This window comes from Etheostoma spectabile, unplaced genomic scaffold (assembly GCF_008692095.1).
Source record: "Etheostoma spectabile isolate EspeVRDwgs_2016 unplaced genomic scaffold, UIUC_Espe_1.0 scaffold00004228, whole genome shotgun sequence".
Lineage (NCBI taxonomy): Eukaryota > Metazoa > Chordata > Actinopteri > Perciformes > Percidae > Etheostoma > Etheostoma spectabile.
The window spans coordinates 1-25,137 of record NW_022603122.1 but is presented as its reverse complement, the minus strand read 5'-3'; the positions used below and the strand labels follow the sequence as shown (position 1 = coordinate 25,137).

The following is a 25,137-nucleotide window of genomic DNA, read 5'->3' as shown; positions in this document are numbered from 1 at the left end:
GAAAAAAAAAACTGACAAAACGAGCCGATAATCGCACACCTAACCCACGCAGGCTCCAGCAGCCAGAGCCAGCGCTGCTCAGAGCTCAGAGACGTTTTAGAAGCTGTGTTTTACGATGCTAAAATCACTGATTATTTACATGAGTCTGGTGCGTTTAGCGAACGCAATTTCGCAGACTTTTATGTTTAAAAAAAGATCTTAATCTTTAACAGAAAGGTCGACCTCCTTAGAAATCCTTTCCATAATGTTGTCAGACACTTAGAATATTAATGTGAGTCTGTTAGCAGCTAAACGAGCACTTTTATCAACGTAAATACAAGCTGGACAATTATCCTATTAACTTACACTGTAGCTTGTTTCTGCCGACTGGAGCCCCTAATAAGGACAGCTCTAGGTCTAGTGTCCCCGTTTTAAGTTTTACAAAAATAAAAACATGTCGTGTTTTGGAGGTAAATACGCTTCTGAGCTGAAAATGTCCCCGGATTTTGTCTGAGAAATCTGGTCACCTTAGCATATATAGACTGTATATTAACGGCTACTTGCCTCCATAGGCTGTATATTAACAGTTTCTTGCAACCATAGACTGTATATTAACAGACTAAGCTGCCAGTTTAAACCAATGAGAAGAGACCAGACGGTGTATCCTCTTCGAAGCCATTGACTCTTTGTACTTCTGTCTAACTTCCGAGTTTCCGGCTTTTTGATACCTGGATGTATTATTTCTACTTATGAATTTGGATAACTTTAATGATAGTGAGAAACTTGCTACAATTGCATTTTGAGTGATAAATCGGCCGGAACCATCCCAGTCCAAATACAGGTCCTCGCAACACTGGGGGCAACCGGCTGTATCCAGAGGGGAATGGAAGACAGCTAAGTGATTTATGTATATTTATATATATATAAAATGTAATGTAATCTTTACCTTTATTATTAAGGCTTGTTTGGTCATAGTTCATGGTTTATAATTGACAGCAATTCCCGAGCGTCTGAGAGTTTTTTTTCTTTTTCTCCCCCAGTCGTCATGATTCGGCATAATGAAAGAATAACTGTGGCTCATTAACATGCTTGTCAGCATTCACAGGTGAATGGAAGTGTTTTGCATTGACTATTTATGGTTAAAAATAGGCGTGTACAGGGCGGGATAAGAGGCTGATTCACGTGCACACACTTGTGGGTAATCTCAAATTTGCAACGTCGACGTTGCTTACAAATGTTCACACAAATGTTTTTTTAAATCAGACTTTTTTTGGCATAAGCCACTTTGGGCCTTTGGGCGTACGTACATTTTTAGTAAGGATCCTAGGCACCGTTTAATAAATGAGAACCCAGATATGTAAATATCAACAGCTACATTGTGACTCTGGCTGTATTAAAATGGGCCGTCACTGACTGGCAGGGTAACCAGCAGTGTCTGTAACCCAGTCACAGACGGGACTCTGTGTGGCAGCAAAGTTAGAGGACAACTTAGCCATCTTAAATTTTATCAGACAACGCAGCAACTATAAAAAGCATCTTACCAGATGTAGGCTGTAATCCACCGTGTGATTTGATACAGGTACACAAAGACATTAATGCATACCTTGGTGGGGACTTGTCTAGGCTTGATTTCACCCAGAAACCTGTAGTGGTCTCGAGAGATGATCCTTTCTAGAATCTTCTTTGCCTCAGCCAGCTCCACAGCGGAAGAGTTGAGTATTTGTTCAAACACATGATCTACAGGACAAAGTGAGTGAAAGACAGCTGAGTTAAAACAAACCACAGAAAAGGTCACAAATTCATTCATAGTGTTTTACAAATAAATAATTGACTTTATTGTCTGTCAAGAGTGACAGAAATTTCTCTTTGACAGGGCAGGCTCAAATGACATAAAATAACATAAGAACATGAAAGATACATATAGAAACAGTATAAAAACAGTGACTGTGCAGACGTGCAAAACAGAAAAAACATTGCAAGAAGAACTCGAGTGGAGCTGTGGACGTCGATTTGGCTGTTTTTACACATGTTCTTCTTGCAAATGGGACGCCATAGTGACGACCTGATGACAGTAACTGAAAGGATGGGTAAAGGAGGTGTGTGAAATAATGACCTTCTGAGAACTGTCCAGGTGTTAAGTTCTGTTTGGGGGGGTTGTGGGGGAGCCTATTATCCTGGGCCTGATTTGGGATTTTGCGACTATTTGGTAAATCAAATACACAATTGTAGATTGTCTTTTATTTAGCCTTTACAAAATACCCTTACCTTTTCCAAAATGTTCCTTATTATATTTAAGGACAAACTAGCTCCACACTGAAACACTGTTTCCACATCTTCTAGATAGATAGATGATTAAAACTTGAATAAAATATCCTATCCTAAGCCTATTGTATGCTTTCTGCCAAAATAGTGCAACTGTGGCCTCAATAGTTGGTCTCCTTGTGTGCAGGTAAGCAATCAAAATCATTAGAATAGTTCAAAAACTGTCAGTTGTTTTCTATGTTAAAACACAGTGGTATCTACATACCTGTCAGCTTGGTGTAGGCCTCCATGTCACCTATGGCTGTAGAGAGAGTGTACTCCTGGCCTTGTGAGCCTATAATCTGGATATGCTTGTCTGCTTTTAAAAAGGCCTCTGCAATCCTGGATGACCATACCCAACATATCATCACTTTTATGCATACCACACAATAGAGTGAATGATGAAGCTGCATCAGAAGAAGCTAAATGTTGTTAGAGGCCCAACATTAGAAGGTTAGCTACTCACATATACTCTATGATCTTGTTCACTCTGTGCTGGTAGGCTCTTCTGTGGAGACAGTTCCTGGTGTAGAACATGTCATACAGATTGTTCACCTCCTGCAAAGGATTGCCTATAGTTTAGTCATAACTAATAAGGCAAGGCAGCTTTATGTATTCAGCACATTTCAACAAGACAATTCCAAGTGCTTTCCAACAAACATTTATGTTGGCTGACAGGGGACAAACACACTGCAACTTAATGAAATACAAGCAAAATAAGAAAACAACTTCATTAGTTTGACAACACATGTGCAGCTTTTAGAAAATGCACTTTAAATACTCACAACACAACCAAATACACAAACGTGCGCAAATACACAAACAATGCTAAAAGAAAAGCCCACAAACCCCGAAAAACAGAAATATTTTGTTGGCTCAGGTCACAGGTGATACTCCATCAGCAGAGATGTGTCTGTAAACTCGTGGTTATAAAAAGGTTGAGCTCTCTCCCCGTGGGGTCGAAGATTAAGCTGTTCCACTGAGCGCTCCGCCTAGAGGCCTGGAGACCTTCAGTTGTGTAATCTGAAGGCAGCGGGGGGGGGGATTGTCTGCTTTTCATTTTGCATCGCATCTGTTTTTGGGGTTTGTGTGCTTTTCTTTTTGCACCGTTTATGTATTTGCAGCGCGTGTGTTGTCAAATTCATGAAGAAGTTTTCTTAATTTGCTTGTGTTTTGTCTATTTGCGTGTGTTTCATTAAGTTGCAGTGCATTTGCCCCTGTCGGCCACATTAATGAGCAGTTAAAACTATTAAAAGCCTTTATTAAAGAGAATTTAAATTAGAATAGAATAAGACAGGTGTAGAATAAAAGTAAATAAAATACATAGATGCTGTTTTAAATTTGGATTTAACAAAAGCAGGAGTAATAATGTGAGCACCTTGTCTCTACTGCAGATGTGTTTCAGCCCTTCCACCTCACACACTCTGGCAAACTGTATGAAGCGGAGATGGTCAAAGTTGTTCTTCATGCCCAGGTGGTGGCAGTCCCTGAGAAGAGACAGAGTGAAGAAAGTTGTTAATCATTGAGGGTTTTTGAACTACAACATTTAGGGACCGGCACCACTACAGAATCCTTCCAGATTTTTGGGTATGTGTTGTGTCAGCTGGGAAATATTAAAAATATATTGGAATAGGCGACTCAGCTCTCTTGTACGTGTTTTAATTAAACGGCCACAGATGTAATCAGGTCCATGACTTTTATTAATCTTTGTCCTACTGAAGACATTATCAACGTCTTTATATTTGATGTTGAAATGCTGGCCATCCTTGAGTTTATGTTAGCGTTCTTGGAACTCCTGGCTGAAATCAGACTTGTTCACACCAGTTATAGAAATTGGTGAAAGCATTGGCAAGCTCAGCATTAGATTTAAACCCCTCTAGATTGACAGGGTCATTTTTAATCTGATTATGGATGCCCGCTATGGTTTTCATACAGGACCAGGGACAGCCAAGTGTGTTTTCAGCCATACTTTTTTCAAGTTTAGACTTATATATTTGTTTTGCTTTAGATATCTAAACTTTAAGCTCCTGGGAGGCTACATGTAGATCAGAGGCAGTTCCATATCTTTTTTCCGTACACTATCTATTATGGACCTATTCATGGTTTATTATTAGGGTATATCTTTACCTGTTTGCAGGGGATAAACATATCTCTACAGAAGGCCACAGCAAACAACATCAGTCATTTCATCCAAGTCCTTACAGGATTCTTAAAAAATATCCCAGTCTGTGCAAAACACTCCTGGAGGAACATAACTGATTCCTCAGTCTATTCCCCAGTCCAGAGTGACTCTGCATCAAACAATGACTTGCTCTACAGTTTCTGTTCAACAAGCCCCACCTGGCAAAGTAGTCAAACTTGTCCACATCAATGCCGCTCCATTTGTTGGCCACGATTTCATAGAGGAAGGATTTTTTCTCTTTCCGATCCTGTGGAGATATTAGCATTAAAATGTAATTATAATCAATGATAATGATGATGCTGACTGATTTCACTCAATTCACAGGCAGGACTGATCTCAACTGCATTAGGGTCCTCCTGTCCTCCCTCAGGGTCTTTTGGTCCAATAATCATCTCTTTGATGAAATCCAAGTCCTTGGGCAGCTTCAGCTGATAGTCCACCAGCTTCAGATTATTAGATTCCAGCAGATGATCGAACATCTCCACAGAGGCTTCTTCGTGCTACAAGATACACATTATTAATATTATCATGAGACTTTAAAGACAATGACTTAAAGAAGTTTTACAGGATACACAGACTGGGAGACAACATCTGATACCACACAAAAACCTCTTCTCTAATCAACCCTTTTCCATTAAGAGTTTGGCTTCAAAAGCGTTGCATCTGGTTTGGACATCATTTGTCCACGCTCCTATGATCCTCTGCTAATCTGCCTGTTTAGCCTTTTCTCCTAAAGTGAACTTGAGATGGAGTAGTGAAACAGACCACCTGACACAGAAACAGCAGAGACCCAGAATCTCTCTCTACTCCTGCATGAGCCCAACTTCTGCCTAAACACTGAATATGCTGCTGTTCACACCCTCTAGGCAATGTGAGAACACGCAGTTTTAGTGGTACCAAACATATTTATCACAAGTGTACATACCACCAACCCTCCATAGATTTGGTTTCTACAAAATACTAATAATACACCAAGATATATAACAATGAACACAGGAATACTCATTTAATGTTAACCTACATTTTACGAATCACTGTACATGAATAATTTCACAAAATACCAAGAATGCCACATCTAATTGTTCCTAAAGGAATAGTTTTACATTTCATGAAATACAACAATAATAGTACAGATTTTGAATTTCTGAGCTGGTAGGCAGGTTTTGTTACTATTGGACAGAGCCAGGCTAGCTGTTTCTATTGGCTTCCAGTCTTTATGCTAAGCTAAGATACTTTCAAACCAATTACTTCATACTGGACAAAGTTGAACTCCAGCAAGGAGATTTCTAGGGAGAGATCTAGTAACCTAAAGCTACTTTAAAAAAAAGTCAATTAAACTACTACTACTACTACAAGAGAAATTGACAATGTCCATGTAATGCAAAAAAATTATCAAAACATAAATCAAAAAAGTGAGTGGCAACTTGAGATTATTGCAAAAGGTGCCCACTTGTTCTCAGGTCATGTTCAAGTTCAGTTTACAAGTTGTACTATTAATACACAGTTATTACATCCCACCCTACTAAGATTCACTGAACATGGAAAAAACAAGGACTGAGGTATGTGTTTGTACAGATCAACGATTAATTTGATTAAAGAATAAATCATTTTTTATTTTTCATTTTAGCTCACAAAGAAACAAGCCAGCACTACATTACTTTGGCTCTTTAATTTTGCTGCAACCTTGACTGCTAAACGCAAACCTTTTGTTTATGTCTTTGCCCTGGCTGGTGGGTTAATATATCACACATCACACAACATAAATAATAATCTTTTCTTACCTTCCACTTTGCCATTTTATCACCTAGTGGACCTGGTGGTACTTTGGGTATGAACATTTGATCATACAGATGGGAAAAGGGCCCATGTCCTAGATATGGAGAAATAAATATAAATGAACCGTGTGTAGATCTAGTAAATCTTACAGACTTGTTTCTTTCAAAATTTCTTCCATGTTATTTGTTGATCTGATGAAGTCAGGATGAGTGACATTTTATCCAGCATTATATCCCGTCAACACAACAACATAATGGCAGTCATGCCAAAGTCACAGCTTTGAGTCGTTCCATAACACGCTCGCTACTTTTGCAACTTCAAATTTTATCAAATTGAAGTTGTTAGTGAATCTAACTGAGTCTCAGTTCTTGACTGTTCACTAAAAGAAACTATTGAGTTTCTATTGTATTAGTAGAGAATGATTGAACTAAAGTCACTTTTTGTGTGCCAATACTATGAATGCTTTCCAGGAGAAAAAGTTCATTGTATGAAACATTTGTATCATATTTGCAATGCAAGCTTCTGAAACCTCTATCTTATCAACATGAACTGCTGTCGTTAAATCCTCAACACACTTTGACAGGAAAATCTTTGCTAATTTTCATGAAGTTATGGTAAAAATAACATTTAGATTAGTACTCTTTTTTAAATATATATATATATATATATATATTCTTTATTGAAACAAAACATAATTACAATTAATTATTTATGGCGTACTGCACCTTTAATGCCTGCCATAACCCTTACCATCATTGTAGATAAGCACTGTTTTTTTTTGACAATTCATGCATAGCTTCACTTTCATTTCATATAGATTGTTGTTTTAGATGTTGTTTATTGTCATTCATACTATTTCACAAGGCACGTGCACAGCAGAACGAAGTTATGTTGCATCCGGCTCACAAATTTACCAAAAATGTTTTTTAAAAAAACTCATGTACACATAGGCATAGGATAGTGCACACAGGATAAACGCTGAAAACTAAACATTTCCATTCTTAATCACACCCAGTAATAACCATTTAAAACATATGGCGTGTTATAGTGAAAAGATGTGTATCACTCACCCAGGTCATGGCAGAGACCAGCAATCTTCACGCAAAGGACGTCTCTGTCATCGATGTTGAGTTCCGGCTGCCTTGCACGCAGAGCTTCCACAAGTTGACCTGCCAAGTGCGCCACCCTTTATCAATACACACAATACACAACAATTAAAAACTCATGAAACGTTTACCACACAAGGATTCTGCTGAAAGATTGGAGATATATCCTATCTTTTATACCTGTACTGATGTATGCAACGTGTTAACTGTGGTTGTATTGATGTTAATGGTGCTTTGCTGCAAACTAGTCTTAAATTAATTTGGATTGTGATTTGCTTAAGACACAAAACTGTTTATCTGACAACACCCGAACGTACCCGATGGAGTGTTCAAAGCGGTTGTGGGAGGCTCCAGGGTAAACAAAGTAGCCCCCTCCAAGCTGCTTGATGTTTCGCAGTCTCTGGAACTGAGGTGTGTCGATGATTTTGATAAGAAGTGGGTCTAATTTCACCGTCCCGTGGATGGGATCGTTAAACACCTGACGGAACACACAGACAGAGATGGCAAAAGTACTAACTTCCCGTACTCAAGTAGAAGTACAGATACTTGTCTTTAAAAATAAAGTAGAAGTACTGATTTAACTACTTGCTCATGTAAAAGTAACAAAGTACAGGCATTATGAATGACAGCCATTTTTTAGAGTACAGCTGAGAAAAGTCAGGGACATGGAGAAAAGGCTCTTTGTATGCCTTTGACTACATTTAAATGGATGTCTGCCAACAGATTTAAAACATCCCGTATGTGATTATTGTGAAAGAGAAGGGACTCCAGGTAATAAGATTCACACTGAGAAGCAAGATATTAATTCAGTTGTGATTCTGTGAGAATTCCCAGATCCAGTTTCTCTTTTAATCTTCCCCTCACATTTAAAGGAATCTACATGTATGTGTGTATGCTCAGATATGGCTTCTGGAAAGAAAATAAAGGATTAAATATGAATGACTAACAGACATTAACGGAGAAGTTCCCCAGCACATGGCCAGGAGTCCTTCTTGATGCCTACTGTCTCAAACATCTCTCTCAGATAAGAACAAGGATGATGGGAATGTCTTGCTGCTTGTCTGCTGAATCTCTGGGATCTGTATTCATTTTCCTTCATGTTGCCATCCATACTACTATGTGCTAACATTAGCGCCATCAAGCTGCAGTGATTTGCCGCTAATAAATGCAGAATGCCTCCGAATTTGTCGAGTAGCTTGTAGAGGTGCGTCAAGCGTAACGTACGTAGCCTACAGTATAGTCCCATCCAATTAGATGGAATTCGGTATTGATGACGCAAACAATAATAATGGTAACTCCAGTGAAATGATTGTAAACTTGTTAGTGAGGACTAATTAGGACTGGGATTTTAAGCTAATGCTGGTTTCCAATTTTACAGCAGAGTAACTACTCAGTAAACCCGGCTCCAGTCTCTGGGGGTAGCGGGAGCTAGCTAGAGAATAAGAATAGGAAAATGTTCTTGCATGAGGCCCAATGAGCCCAAACAAGAATTCAAAGCTACAAAGGAATACCATGCTGATGGATCAATTAGCACAAGGTAAAAAACTAAACTGGGATAGAGTCCATTTACCCAAAGGTTTACCAGTAAAAAGGTATTTTTTCACATTTTTTCATACTGCAATCTTCCTCATCTTTATTGTCCGTGCCTCAACGTCTCATCATCTCTTGCTGTAGACATAATCAATGTTGACTTAGTGACTGTGTAAGTTCACACTCCTTCACTGTTTATTCTACTGTACAAGCTCTTCAGCTTCCCTGTGTTTAGTCTTCCTCTTCTCTCAAGTCCTGAAAATGTAGCGGATGTACGGTTAGGCTTGATTTCTTACCTTGCTATCGTCCATCTTCAATTTCTTCAGTGGTATTGTGGAGCTGTCAGATATTGTATCTGCGTCGAACCGATGTTAGGACAGTCAGGATCACGTTGTTTATACAGCTGATCAGGGCAGACCTGTCCAAAGATAACCCAGCCAGCCACACTTTTATATCTTCACCACACCAGGTCACACCTGGCTGTTGATTCATAATGGTGATTGTTGAACCCCCCCCCAGGTAACGTTTGTATTTTAGCTGCATTGTTTACATGATGAAGTAGTTACACTGCATTAAGAAAATGTAATTAATGGTGGGTTTATAATGGATGGTACAGCCAAGGTACGTTGTTTGGCATGTTGTGCTGCATGTTTTGCCAGACAGTGATATACACTAACTGTTGTTTCTTTTTGTCCATACATACATTTTTACAGAGTGGTGCAAGTCGATTTTTACTAACATTAACGTGGCAAAAACTAAAGAAATGCTAATCAATTTCAGAGAGAACCCCCCCCACCCTCTCTTCTACTCTCATTAATGATCAAGCTATAGAAGTGGTGAAGCAATAGAAATACCTGGGTATTATAATCAATGACAAACTCACCTTCGAGCCACAAGTTGACGCTGTCTGTAAGAAATCACATCAACACATGTTTTTTTATCGTAAACTTAGCAATTTTAATGTCGATAAGACTTTTATGAGGATGTTTTATTGTTGTTTTATTGAATCTATTCTTTGTTTTGCCTTTGTGAGTTGGTTTAGGTCCCTCACGCTTAAAAACAAGAACAGGCTGCAATATAAAGTTAGGTGTGTGGCAAGATGTCCCACAACCCTCTGACTGACTTAAACTCTGTCTATGAGACAAGGTCCCTGAAGAAGGCCCAGTCAGTCCTGGCCGACCCTAATCCCCCCCTGAACAGCTGTTTCATTTTTTTTGCCGCAGATTCAGTCTAAAGCCTAAATGGAGGACAAACAGACACAAAAACTCTTTGTCCCAGCTGCTAAAGGCTTCTTGGCTGATGTATGGCTGTTGTCTTGTATAACCTGTGTGTATTTATGTACATGCTGCTGCACAATAAATTGCCCCCCCCCCCCCCCCCGGGATAATAACGATTCTTGACCTTGAACTTGAATACAGCCAAGTCATAGCGCCGCTGCTGTTTTGCCTAGACTAGATTGTTTACTCGCGTGTTCCAACTTGTAGGTTACTCGTACTGGAAGTTGTTTTATTGTTAATGATTGTGTTTATGTATGGAGGGAAGTTTGTCCTGGGCTAGGGTGTCTTTGTTCTAGTGACTTTTAATCAGGCCAGAGTGTTTTAGAAACAGTGGTTGCTTAAGTTAGTGGTTTATACGTGGTGACATATAACTAGCTTGTTTTATTAGTATATTGCATGGTTTTAGGGTTTTGATATTTGCATGTGGTGTTTTCCTTGCTGTCTTAATCTTGTAATAAGATCCATCTATGAGGACTGTTGCAACCAGTTTTAAATAGTTTCTTACAATTTCTTTAAAACTTAACTATAACAAATGTCACTCCTCCTGTGCCTTGGATATTTGGTTGTCCTGTTACTTTATTGCATTAGTTTTGTTGCTAACTGACTGTTCTTTTATAGTTATGTTGAAGTGTTTTTTTTGAGGTTGTAATAAATTATTTTTTGTAGCTTCAAACAACCGCGTCTCTGATCTTTTATGTGTGCTTGCCTGTGTAGTGGGAGTCCCTGGGATTGGTAACAACTAAAATCATATTTTAAACTCTTTGGGTGAAAGTCCCAAGATGGCGTTGTCAATGGTTAAATTGCTAAAGTTTGGCATAGCGCTCTATTGGTCCTGGTTACACTAGCATTTACATGATTCCTATGCATTGTGTATGGCAGTTTTTACAATGTTATTTATTTCTTTGCAGAGCCGCACACACACACACACACACAGCCATAGCAGAGCTACCCAAGCCCATGTTTATCCTGATGTTTGATTGTAATAAATCACCAACAGAGAGAAGTTGTCTCCGTCCGTGTTTTAACAGACACACCTGGGGCCAAGTTGGAAACCAGAATCAGCTTTAAATCCAGTCCTAATCTAGTTCTCACTAACAAGTTTACAATAACTTCACTGGAGTTACCATTATTATTGTTTGCGTCATCAATACCAAATTCAATCTAATTGGATGGGACTACACAGTAGGCTACAGCACGTTACACTTATCCTTATTTTAGGTTCCTTTAAATGTGAAGGGAAAGATTAAAAAAGAGAAACTGGATCTGTGAATTCTCACAGAATCACAACTGAATTCATTTCTTGCTTTTCAGTGTGAGTCTTTTTAACCTGGAGTCCCAGTCTCTGTCACAATAATCATATATGGGATGTTTTAGGTTTTTGGATGGGAGTGGACCCCTATCTAGTAGACTGGATCAGAGACTACCTCACTGACAGGCCACAATACGTCAGGCTGAAGGACATCATGTCTGACACTGTGGACAGCAGCACTGGAGCCCACCAGGGCACAGTGCTGGCCCCTCTTCTCTTCACCCTGTACACCTCGGACTGTTACAACTCAAAGCTGTGTCACATACAGAAGTACGCCGATGACACAGCCATTGTTGGGTGTATCAGGGGTGACAGGGAGGAGGAGTATCGGAGTCTGGTGGGGGACTTTGCTCTCTGGTGTCGCACTAACTGCCTACAGCTCAACACCTCTAAGACGAAGGAGCTTGTCATTGACTTTTTGAGATCCAGACCAAGACCGCAACCAGTCTGCTAGAAGGAGTTGAGGTGGAGGCAGTTCAATAATACAAATACCTCGGGCTGTGGCTGGACAACAAACTGGACTGGACAACACACAGCAGCCACCTACAGGAAGACACAGAGCAGGCTGTACTCCCTGAGGAAACTAAGGTCCTTTAACATTTGCAGCAAACTGCTGTGGATGTTTTATCAGTCTATGGTCACCAGTGTCTTCTTCTACACTGTGGTGTGCTCTCCTACACTGTGGTGTGCTGGGGGTGCAGCATATCCAAGAAGGACACCCACAGGCTGGATAAACTGATCAGGCGGGCCGGCTCTGTGGTCGGCATGATGCTGGACTAACTGGTGACGGTGGCAGAAAGGAGGACATTGGACAAACGGCTGGACATTAATGACAATGCCCCCCCCTGCACCCCGTCATCAGCACCCAAAGGAGCCTTTTCAGTGGAAGGCTGCTCCTTCCCAAGTGTCGAACCAGCAGACTTAAGAACTTCTTTGTCCCTCATGCCATCAGACTATACAACTCCTCACTTGGGGGGAGGAGGAAATAGGACAGAGAGGACAATACATACATACATACATACATACATACATACATACATACACACCTAGACTTACATTTGTCACTTTAACACACTTTTGACTGATAATATATGGTTAATGTCTTTTTATTGACAAATCTTCTTATTGTTATTGTTATTAATATTATTATTATTATTATTGTAATTTTGTTATCTTTATACTGTATGTTTTCTTGCTAAAACGGATGCTGGAAATTTCAATTTACTTGCAGGAGTCATCCCAAAAAGTAAGAAATTATTTTTTTCCCTCGGGTAACATGTTTGTGAATGAAACTCATCCACAAACAGCAGAACATGTACCCTCAAATACGTTGATTATGCTAATGATTACATGCAGTGTTGGCAGTGGTTGTTGTTTTTGTTTAGCATTGCAGAATAACAATAGTATTGTTCAATTAGTTTTTAAGCTGAGCTAAAAAACAGCTGTAGTTGGTGGGTCCTGGGTCGGGTAACATGTTTGTGTTTGTGAATGAAACTTGCCCACATACACAGCAGAACAAATAGCAATATATGGTAATATGCAGACTATGATTATTCTCATGATGATGATGACGTCTCACAAATGTGCATTGATGGTATTTTATTAGGATGAAATTGACGAAAGGTTAGTGAAGAAGGGTAAGTGAATCAGACTTGTAGGAGGAAACCTCACAGAAGAAAGTGAGATTCAGGATAAGAATGGAAAAATGTTTTTGCATAAGGCCCACTAAGCCCTAGCAGGGTCAGAATGCTAACTTTGCATTAAAAGTATCCACATTTACCAAATGACAACAATTCATGACACTCAATGACTCCTTTATGTTCATGACAGGGGTCATGTCAAAATAATGATGGTGTCATGCCAGTCTTCTGCCCACCCCTGTAAATAAAGTGTTACCCATAGTCTTTTATATCAGAAATATTTCTTACAACAACATTGCCCCAAAATAACTTGGATGCATGGATGTTTTATGGAACACAAGTAACGTTCTTTGCTGTGAAAAAGCTGAAATCAAGAGAGGATGGCTTCTACAAATGGATAATGATCCTAAACATACCGTAAAATCCATGGTGGATTACATCAAGAGGTGTAAACTGAAGGTTTTGCCATGGCCTTCACAATCTCCTGACCTCAACATAATTGAAAATCTATGGATAGACTGTAAAAGAGCAGTGTGTGACAGACAGCCCAGATATCTCAAAGAAGTGGGAGACTTTTGGAAGGAAGAATGGGCAAGACACTTTAAACAAGGATTAAAGACTCTTGGCGGGCTACAAGAAGCTATTACAAGCTGTGAGACTTACCAAAGGGGGCAGTACAAGGTATTAACTCTGCAGTGTGCCCAAACTTTTGCAGACCCCATTTTTTTGTTTTCTGTTATTTTGAAAGTGTAAATGATGGAAATAAAATCTACCTTTTTGTGACATATAATTCGAATGTCTAATGCACATTAATACAAATTTTTACCTGGGGTGCCCAAACTTTCGAACCCCACAGTATATAGATGGAAGCCTGAGAATAAGAAGAAGAAAGGGAACTGCTGTAAAACAACCTTTGAAAATTTGCGATCAAACAAAACCAATGACTAAATGCCTTTTTTGGCAGCTACATTGGAGCTCATAAACTGTTGGGCAACATCACAAACAACTGATCATTTTCCCATGATTGCTAGACCCCTGTAATAAATTGGGATAACCACAATTATTACAAATTGTCCTGAGGGAAAAAAGAATTTGGCGACAGTACGTCCAATAGTTGGACCATGAATGTTAGTAAACCATTTTATGACACATGATCTAATAGTTGAGATATTTCAGTCGGGGCCAAATTGGTAGACTAACCAATTGACAATGCCATCCCAAGAGCCATTTCAAATAAAAAAGAACTGAAAATCATTAAGTTATTAATGAACACCCACCTTATCAGCAGTGTTGGTTTGTGATCGTCCTTCTCTTGCATCTCCTAACAAACAGACTGCCCTTCACTGGGTCTAGGGCCAAATATAACAATGCTTTTGCATGTTTTTCACATGCTTTTCCATGTGTCAGAGTGAAAGATGGAAGCAGCAGGTGTTTTGCATGTTTTAAAACAAATTCATGATGACTCTCGACTGTAAGTCAAAGTAGGCAAATTTTCCTCACATCTTACCAGGACACAGGGTCAGCTGTAGAACAACACCATTGATAGTGATGTAGGAGGTCATAGGGGGTCATAGTGTAGCAGCAGATCAGAAAGGTGTTTTGGACCTAAACCGTTTTGTGATTTATAAACTAAAAAACGTATTTTGAAATCCATTATTTGGAGCTCATAAACTGTTGGGCAACATCACAAACAACTTATCACATTTCCCCATGATTGCTAGACACCTGTAATAAATTGGGATAACCAAAGTTATTACAAATTATACTTAACTGACTAAGTGCATTGTACAAATTAACAACTGGATGTGCCAGAATTTTCTGAAATTAAATGAAGGAAAAACTGAGGTGGTTGTTTTTGGAGCAAAAGAGGAACGATTAAAAGTCTGCGCTCAGCTTCAAACAACAATGTTAAAAACAACAGACAAAGCCAGAAATTTTGGTGTAGTCATGGACTCAGACCTGAACTTTAACAGCCACATTAAGACAATTACAAAGTCAGCCTACTATCACCTTAAGAATATATCAAGGGTTAAAGGACTTATGTGTCAACAGGATTTGGAAAACTTGTCCATGCTTTCATCTTCAGTAGACTTGACTACTGTAACGGGGTCTTTACAGGTCTCCCTAAAAAATCAATCAGACAGCTGCAGCTGATTCAGAACGCTGCTGCTCGGGTCCTCACTAAGACCAAGAGACTGGATCATATCACTCCAGTTCTGAAGTCTTTACACTAGGGTGAACAGACAGTCCCCGGTTTTGGGAACCGGTCCCCGGCTCGATCGGTCCCCGGAAATGTCCCCGGTTTTCACTATTACTGCCAGACCTGAAATTGGAAAGAAAACACTGAGCAAACAAAGCCGAACCCGCGGGTTCCAGACAGCCAGAGCCAACGCTGCTTAGAGCTCAGAGATGTTTTAGAAAGCCGTATTTTACCATGCTTTACATGGAGTCTGGCGGGTTTAGCGAACGCAATTTCGCGGACTTTAATGTTTTAAAATAGGTACTTAATCTTTATCAGAAAGGTCAACCTCCTTAGAAATCCTTTCCATAATGTTGTCAGACACTTAGAATATTAATCTGAGTCTGTCAGTATCAAAACGAGCACTTTTATGAACGTAAATACAAACTGGACAATTATCCCATTAACTTACATTGTAGCTTGTTTCTCTGCTGCCAACTGCAGCGATCTCGTTTAATACTGCATCAATGTCAAAGGGAAATATTTCCTGAATAGTTTTTATTGTATTTGATACTCAGTGAGCTGCTGCAGAAACAAGCCTGAAGCAATTAAGCAAAAGCTGTCAGATAAATGCAGATCAGTGAACATTACAACATTAGGAAATATGAAGACGTTTTATCTTGAAATACTAGGACTTTTTATCTTTAGAAATAAAGACTTTCTATCTTGAAATATTGGGACTTTCTATCTTGAAAAATTAGGACGTTATATTGTGAAATATTAGGACTTTCTATCTTGAAATATTAAGACTTTCTGTCTTGAAATATTAGGACTTTCTATCTTGAAATATTAGGACTTTCTAGCTTGAATAATTAAGACTTTCTATCTTGAAACATTAGGACAGCTCTAGGTCTAGTGTCCCCGTTTTAAGTTTTACAAAAATAAAAACATGATGTGTTTTGGAGGTATATACGCTTCTCAGCTGAAAATGTCCCCAAATTTGGTCTGAGAAATCTGGAAACCTTACTTTACACTGGCTTCCTGTGCCTCAAATAATTGATTTCAAAGTACTTATGCTAGTTTATAAATCACTTAACTGTTTAGGGCCCAAATACATTTCTGATCTGCTACTACACTATGACCCCCCCAGACCTCTCAGGTCATCTGGGACAGGTCTACTTTCTGTCCCCAGAGTCAGAACTAAACAGGGTGAAGCAGCTTTCAGTTTCTATGCTCCTCATATCTGGAATAAACTCCCAGAAACCTGTAGATCCGCTGCTACTCTCAGTTCTTTTAAATCAAGGCTGAAGACCTTTCTTTTTGATGCTGCCTTTCTTTAAATGACTGCTCATTTCTTTAAATTTCTTATGCTGCACTGTAACTTTTATTCTTGTGTTTTACCTGTTTTTATTTTTTAACTGTTCTTTGACTGTTTTTGTGTAAAGCACTTTGAATTGCCCTGTTGCTGAAATGTGCTCTACAAATAAAGCTGCCTTGCCTTGCCTTGAGGGAAAAAAGAATTTGGCGACAGTAAATCCAATAGTTGGACCATGAATGTTAGTACACCATTTTATGACACATGATCTAATAGTTGAGATATTTCAGTCGGAAATTGGTAGACTAACTCATCGACAATGCCATCTCTCTTGAGCCATTTAAAATAAAAAAGAACTGAAAATCATTAAGTTATTAATGAACCCCCACCTTGTCAGCAGTGTTTGTTTGTGATCGTCCTTCTCTTGCATCTCCAAACAAACAGACTGCTGTTCACTGGGTCTAGTTCCAAATATAACAATGCTTTTGCATGTTTGGGTTTCCATTTGTCAGAGTTACAGGTGGAAGCAGAAGGTGTTTTGCATGATTTAAAACAAATTCATGATGACTCTCGACTATAAATAAAGTAGGCAAATTTTCCTCACATCTTTTCAGGACACAGGGTCAGCTGTAGAACAACACCATTGATAGTGATCTAGGAAGTCATAGGGGGTCATAGTGTACAGTCCCTGACAAAAGTCTTGTCGCTTGTGTACAAATTGACCTGAAGTGCCGCTGAAATATATTTCTAATCAAGATTTATTTTTAAAAGAAATGGCTCATTTTAATTCCAACAGCTTTTGTAATAATGTTTCAGTGCAAAACAAAACTGTCAAAAAGTATTCTAATATTCACAGCTTGGTAAAGCCCATTGAGTCAATTTTTCAAAGACATAAGTGTTGTCGCCTTGTCATATGAGCTCCACCTGTGACTAATAATGGATCAATTAGGTCTCAGGTGTGTATAAAAACAACCCCAGTACACTAGACCTTCACATCAACTGCAACTAGACCTCTGCAAACAGGCCTAAGATTCACCCTGAGACTAAAGTTTGGATTATCAAGAGGCTGAAGACCAGATCCACTGCTGATGTGGCAGACACCTTCAATGTGTCTCAGCGTCAAGTACAGAGGATTAAAAAAACATTTGAAGACACTGGAGATGTTTCTGACAAGCCCAGGTCAGGCAGACCCCGCAAGACAACTGCTCGAGAGGACCGTTTGTTGGCTCGAAAATCCAAGGCCAGCCCATTTTCCATTGCAGCAGAGCTCCGAGAGACCTGGTCCCCTGAAGTCCCTGTGTCAACCAGAACAGTTTGTCGGATTCTGTCTCGAAATGGCCTCCATGGTCGAATCAGTGCCCAGAAGCCAGCAATAAACAAAAGACAATTGAAAAACCGTGTGGCATGTGCCAAGGCCCACAGCTTGCTAAAAGGATGGACGCTGGAGAAGTGGAAGAAAGTGGATTTTCCAGATGAATCTTCTGTTGAATTACACATCAGTCGCCGCAAATATTGAGGGAGACCTACTGGAGCCCGCATGGATCCAAGATTCACCCAGAAAACAGTGAAGTTTGGTGGTGGAAAAATCATGGTCGGGGGTTACATCCAGTATGGGGGTGTGCGAGAGATCTGCAGGGTGGAAGGCAACATCAATAGTCTCAAATACCAAGAAATCTTCGCTACCTCTTATATTCCCAACCATAAAAGAGGCCAAATCTACTTCCATCTCCACTTCAAAGTTCCTCAAGGCGAAGAAGATCAAGATGCTCCAGGATTGGCCGGCCCAGTCACCAGACATGAACATCATTGAGCATATGTGGGGTAGGATGAAAGAGGAAGCATGGAAGACCAAACCAAAGAATATTGATGAACTCTGGGAGGCATGCAGGACTGCTTTCCTAGCTCTTCCTGATGACTTCATCAATACATGGTTTGAATCCTTGCCACATGGATGCAGCCCTTCAAGCTCATGGAAGTCATACAAGATATTAAATTTGGATCTCACAGCACCAATATTTAATATGCTGACATATTTTAGTATTTGCAATAAATTTGTTCAATTTCTGTATAGGCGACAAAACTTTTGTCTTGCCAAAATTTGACCTTTCTATCTTGTTTAAATGATAAATCTTTTTTTCAGTGAAACTAATTTATTTCAGTGCATTGAACATCATTTGAGAGGGTTTTAGCTTTTCATATGAGCTATTTCTTACACTAATTGATTAATTGAGTCAGGTTAATAGCAGGTGTTTCTACAAAATAGATAAGCGACAAGACTTTTGTCAGGGACTGTAGATACGCCAATTGTGAACACACGACCCCAACCCCAGCCAGCTTCAAGAGGACTCAAAACAACCTAGTTTTTTCTGTCCGACCGGCCTTTCCTATGCCATGTCAGACCAACTCAAAACAGGCAATGCCAAAAACTGGACGCACACCACCCTCCAACCCCCAGAGATGATTGGGAACAGGCATTTTTGGTAGCCACAAGATGGGCCAAAAGGGACCTCAAAAAAATCACCAACAAATCAATTGAAGAGGCAAAGGAAATAATCCTCAATATACCAATCCCTTTTGAAACTCCCACACAATTGACCACTAGCAAAACCCCACAAAACACAGCACAAAAAACCCCTGTCCAACAACTCCAAACACCTCAACATTTGGAATCAACTCCCATAACTAAAGAAAGCGCACTGACGAGGCAAGATGCTCCATTGATTTTGGATCCCCGGGACCTCTCTGGTCCCCACAACCGTTCTACACCCCAGTGAGACCCATGGCACCAGACCCACAAAACGCAATGCTAAGCCCAATAATACCTGTACTGCGCCCGCCATCAAATGGCAACACAAACTCGAGCCCGCTTGAGTCAAACCCACTATACCAGTCTCACGACCACCAAGGGAACAAATAATTGAACTGGACCTTAAGTCCAACCAGACAAATTTTGATCATAGGAGACTCAAATATCTCCAGACTACCCGTAATAAATGACACCCGCATACAGGTGGACTGTTACCCGGTGGCTAATCTTAGCCATGCAGCACACCTTATTAAAAACAAAACCCCAACCTCAGAAAAAGTTCTCCGGACTAAACAACCACAAAATAAGCAACCCCACCCATCTAAGAAAAGACCTCCATAAAATGCTTAGGGCAGGAAAGGACACATTCCCACAAGCGTCCATTATCATACCAACCATCAACTACTCGGAAGATCTACCACAATACTTCCGGGACAATATCCAACGTCTTAACCACCTAATTAAAGACACCACCCACCAGATCCCGAGACTACAGAAAGAGAACTTTTCTACAGGACCGGACAACTTGCACTGGACAAAACAAACGGCACAAGAAATGTGCAAACATTGGAAGTCTTTTTGGCCTAAATGGGACCTCGCTTAAGGTCCCCCAAACCCACAACAAAGAAGTATTGAATCTCTCACAAATGTAACTAACAAACCCCCCAAAAAATCTGCTTAAAAAAGGCCTCTCATTTGTTCCGTCAACAAAGCCAAACAAACAAAATGCCCTTGGTATAGACTTAATGCAATACCACAGGCGCCTAAAACTTTACACGTGTTTTGGCCCAAGACCAGCCCCCAAAACAAAACCGTTCCACACACCCTCAGATTGGGAACTGGAACCCTCAAAGCTACCGCAGTCCTTAAAAGAACTAATCCAAAAAGACCAGGAATCAATAACACAACTTAAAGTAACTAAAGATGAACCCAATCTGACAAACGAAGAACAGCAGGCACTACACGACCTTAGTGAAAGAACAGATATTGTTATCAAACCTGCGGACAAGGGCAGTGCAATTGTATTAATGGACCGCGCTGACTACATAAAAGAGGCCTTACACCAACTCCAGGATACCAACTATTATAAACCATTAACAAAACCCATAAAAGATGAAACGGCAACCCAAATATCCCTTATTTTGGATACCCTCAAACAAAAGTGCTATCTCACAAAAAAACTGCGCATACCTGAAGGGACAAGCCCCCTACCGGTCAAGACTCTTCTACATTCTCCCAAAAATACATAAACCACGAACCAGTTGGCTTGAAATTATTCCACCAGGGAGACCAATAGTCTTCGATTGCGGTAGTGAAAGTTATGGTATTGCTGAATACCTTGATTCATTCTTAACCCCGCTATCGAACAGACATCCAAGCTACCTTAATGATACCACAGATTTTGTCCACAAAATTAAACAAACTGTGATCAACCAACCTTGCAAACTGTTTACTATGGACGTCAAGAGTTTGTATACAAATATTGACATCCCCAAGGGCATGGAAACTGTAGCCAGATAGCTTAAGAAATATCCCATGATAGGCAGACCCGATAATGAAATCCTACAACTACTACATTTGAGCATAACCAAAACGATTTTGAGTTTAACGATAAACATTACCTACAAATCAAGGGAACAGCAATGGGCAAGTACTTTGCACCAGCATACGCAAACATTTACATGGCGGAATGGGAGGAAACGGCCTTTCTCAAATGTGACAAACTTCCCAGAAAATATTTCAGATACCTGGACGACATATGGGGTATTTAGACCCACTCGGACAAAGGCTTCGAGAATTTTGTCCAAACTCTCAACCATCACAAATCGATTGAACTCGACCCAATCTTGCATGAAAGCGAAGTCAACTTCTTGGACACCACAGTCTTCAAGGGTCCACAATTTGCAAAATCAGGCACCTTTGATACAAAGGTTTATTTCAAACCCACCAATACACACGCCCTATTGCAAAAAGTTTCCACCCGCAACATGTTTTCAAAGGAATTTTAAAATCACAACTCCTGAGATTTCAGAGTATTTGCAGCAACCCGACGAATAAGGAGAGTGCAACACAAATCTTAATGAAAACACTTAGACAGAGAGGATATACAAGATCCTTTCTTTGTGAAACCCAAAAAAACGCAATCCTCAAACCCAAAACCAAAAAGCGCTGGGATTCTTCAGTCTGGGCGGCTGAATGTTCAGTTCAGTCTGCTAACCTCGTCGCCATTTTTGTCTGGTCCATCCACATTCATCCTTTTTCTGTTACGCCCATCATAACAACGGGCCAGGTCGTAACAAAAACAAACAACAAAACGTAAAAAAAAAAACTGGAGTATATGAGAAGTCATATACTCTCTCTCTCTCTCACACACTCCCATGTTTCTTTGGCAGGCAGAGACCGACAGAGGAAAAAGTTAAAGCTGTTGTGGCCAAGGAGAAGTGGAGGACAAATGTCCCCTCTGCATGGGATGTTCTTCAGATGTGGCTATTGCCATTGAAAGCAGTGATAGAAGACAACCAAGACATCATCAAGTCAGTGGTGGAGCAAAAGTGGAAGGGGATTGACTTGAAGGATTTTGGAGAACCCAAGGGTAAAGGTGAGGAAAAACAGAAAGGCAAAGTCCAAACGTTCCTGCAATGACGTTGCCATGGAAGCAACAGTTGTTTATGCGTATTCACTACCATGCGATTCTCGAAAGGCGATGTGAAATGTGACTACCACGGAATGCTCGTCCCGGAGTCGGAGGGGAAGAGGAAGATGAAAGATATACCAGAGGGACAGATGTGCTATCTCTCCTTCTTCAGGGGAAACCTGGGGACAAAACTATGTATGGATTCCCAGATGTTCCCCTGCGAGTGTCACCCTGGCAAGGGCACCTTTGGAAGGCGGTTGCACCACTCGGGCAAGGCTTTAAATGTGAAGCCTGTGGTGTTCCAGCTAAACTTTGCAGATGGACCCAAAGACACCATACTGTTCTTGGCCACGAAAGACATAGCCGTCAACCGCAAGCTGCTTTGGGACAACGGTGTTAGAAGGGCGTCCTTCAAATGTGATGAAATGAACCTGGCATGGCTGGACGACTAAAGACCTTTGGTGTGTGTTTGTTTGTTTTTGTTCATCTTATTTGTTTATATTAGTGTTTCATTATAGTTGTAAGTATTTTATTAATAAACGTGTTCACTGTTTATCACAAATTTAAACACTAAACAAATTTGTGGTTATAAACATGTCAACTATTAGCTTCTGCAAAAATCACTTAAGTTACACTTTTGACTGTATGTGTTTAGTGCGTAAATGCGCCCTGTAACAAACTGCTCCGATGTATTACAGTAAAATATTGTTATCATATGCGGCGTCTGCTGATTTTGACGAGGCATAAATTACGATTGTTTTAAGTCCTCTTGATGTAGTTAAACAATTAATTAACCTAAACATGCCTGGTTGCGCAAAGACCCAGGACTAGGTGGAGAGATTATATCTCCAATCTGGCCTGGGAACGCCTCGGGATCCCCCAGTCGGAGCTGGTTGATTTGGCTCGGGAAAGGGAGGTTTGGGGTCCCCTGGTGGAGCTGCTGCACCCGCAACCTGATACCGGATAAGTGGATGAAGATGGATGGATGGATGCCTGGTCGCTTGGCCATTTATACCGGACATAACTGACTGTTACAAGGTAACACAGATGATGGCCTAATTGTGTGTGTGTGGGGGGGGGGCAAAGGTCACGTTTTGAGATTTGATGCATACCAATATTATTTGCAATAGCCAGAATAAGTCATGTAATTGATTTTAAGTATTTGTACTTTTGATAAATTAATTGTAGCGGATATCTTACGTTGGTTACGTAATTTGACGCTAGCCTACGGTGTTGGTCATTCCTTTACCGCTGTAAAGATCACTGCATGTTCTTATTAACACGGTAAGATTGTCTTTAGTTCTGTCTTTGTGCTTACAAAGTGTTTCACTTTGTAACAATTTATATTTAAGTAGCGTTTTCCTTCGTAGAGATTCATTTTCCATTTGTATAGGCGGTGCATAGTGAATATTGATAGTAAGCCAATGCTATGTTTTGGAGATTGTTAACTGAGCGCCATGTTGGACCATACGTGCTGTAGTTCCAGTTGGGCTCTGTTGTTGTTTGGAGTTGTCATTGGTGTAACTCACGTTGTTTTATACGGGTAATTTGATGCGCAAAGTAATACAATGATGGCAATTGAAGAAGGGAAGTGTATATAATTGTGTGGTTGGATTAATTCTTTTGATGTTTGTGTGAATTTCAATGAATATAAATTGTTTGCTAGTGTGTATTTGTTTGTGAATAAAACTTCACATAATGTTGTTTTATGGGTCTTTTAATGGTAATGTTTTATTTTAAACTAAATTTATTGTAGAAGCCAGTAATCTGTAACAAAAATGTACATACATTTTTGGAGTTTTTTTTAGCTTGGATTCTTGTCAGTATATTGCATGTTATTTAGGTAATGTTTTTATACAAAGAACTGTACAATTGTTGTATATACACTCACCGGCCACTTTATTAGGTACCCCATGCTAGTAACGGGTTGGACCCCCTTTTGCCTTCAGAACTGCCTCAATTCTTCGTGGCATAGATTCAACAAGGTGCTGGAAGCATTCCTCAGGGAGTTTGGTCCATATTGACACGATGGCATCACACAGTTGGCGCAGATTTGTCGGCTGCACATCCATGATGCGAATCTCCCGTTCCACCACATCCCAAAGATGCTCTATTGGATTGAGATCTGGTGACTGTGGAGGCCATTTGAGTACAGCGAACTCATTGTCATGTTCAAGAAACCAGTCTGTGATGATTCCAGCTTTATGACATGGCGCATTATCCTGCTGAAAGTAGCCATCAGAAGTTGGATACATTATGGTCATAAAGGGATGGACATGGTCAGCAACAATACTCAGGTAGGCTGTGGCGTTGCAACGATGCTCAATTGGTACCAAGGGGCCCAAAGAGTGCCAAGAAAATATTCCCACACCATGACACCACCACCACCAGCCTGAACCGTTGATACAAGGCAGGATGGATCCATGCTTTCATGTTGTAGACGCCAAATTCTGACCCTACCATCCGACTGTCGCAGCAGAAATCGAGATCATCAGACCAGGCAACGTTTTTCCAATCTTCTATTGTCCAATTTCGATGAGCTTGTGCAAATTGTAGTCTCAGTTTCCTGTTCTTAGCTGAAAGGAGTGGCACCCGATGTGGTCTTCTGCTGCTGTAGCCCATCTGCCTCAAAGTTCGACGTACTGTGCGTTCAGAGATGCTCTTCTGCCCAACTTGGTTGTAACGGGTGGTTATTGAGTCACTGTTCCCTTCTATCAGCTCAAACCAGTCTGGCCATTCTCCTCTGACCTCTGGCATCAACAAGCATTCCGCCCACAGAACTGCCGCTCACTGGATGTTTTTTCTTTTCGGACCATTCTCTGTAAACCTAGAGATGGTTGTGCGTGAAAATCCCAGTAGATTAGCAGTTTCTGAAATACTCAGACCAGCCCTTCTGGCACAACACATCATGCCACGTTCAAAGTCACTCAAATCACCTTTCTTCCCCATACTGATGCTCGGGTTGAACTGCAGGAGATCTCTTGACCATGTCTACATGCCTAAATGCACTGAGTTGCCGCCATGTGATTGGCTGCTTAGAAATTAAGTGTTAACGAGCAGTGGACAGGTGTACCTAATAAGTGGCCGGTGAGTGTATTTAAT

The 25,137-nt window shown here is 40.3% G+C and overlaps 1 protein-coding gene across 1 annotated transcript; it reads right to left on the bottom strand.

The window, feature by feature from the left end:
- Positions 1 to 1,501: 1,501 nt before the first annotated feature.
- LOC116677010 (deoxynucleoside triphosphate triphosphohydrolase SAMHD1) lies at positions 1,502 to 9,185 on the bottom strand. The gene is made up of 10 exons (XM_032507740.1): positions 9,171 to 9,185; positions 7,662 to 7,822; positions 7,309 to 7,424; positions 6,244 to 6,332; positions 4,804 to 4,962; positions 4,621 to 4,709; positions 3,659 to 3,767; positions 2,747 to 2,838; positions 2,507 to 2,622; positions 1,502 to 1,716 (listed from the first exon to the last, which is right to left on the bottom strand). The coding sequence occupies exons 1-10, from the start codon at positions 9,183 to 9,185 to the stop codon at positions 1,517 to 1,519; spliced, it is 1,146 nt and encodes a 381-aa protein (XP_032363631.1). The 3' UTR covers positions 1,502 to 1,516.
- Positions 9,186 to 25,137: the final 15,952 nt, after the last annotated feature.

Excerpts from the sequence above, each read along its gene's own strand:
- LOC116677010 (XM_032507740.1), bottom strand. Across the intron at positions 4,963-6,243 it reads ATAAAATGGCAAAGTGGAAG|CACGAAGAAGCCTCTGTGGA; the intron begins GTAAGAAAAGAT and ends TGTATCTTGTAG. Across the intron at positions 4,710-4,803 it reads GACAGGAGGACCCTAATGCA|GATCGGAAAGAGAAAAAATC; the intron begins GTTGAGATCAGT and ends ATATCTCCACAG.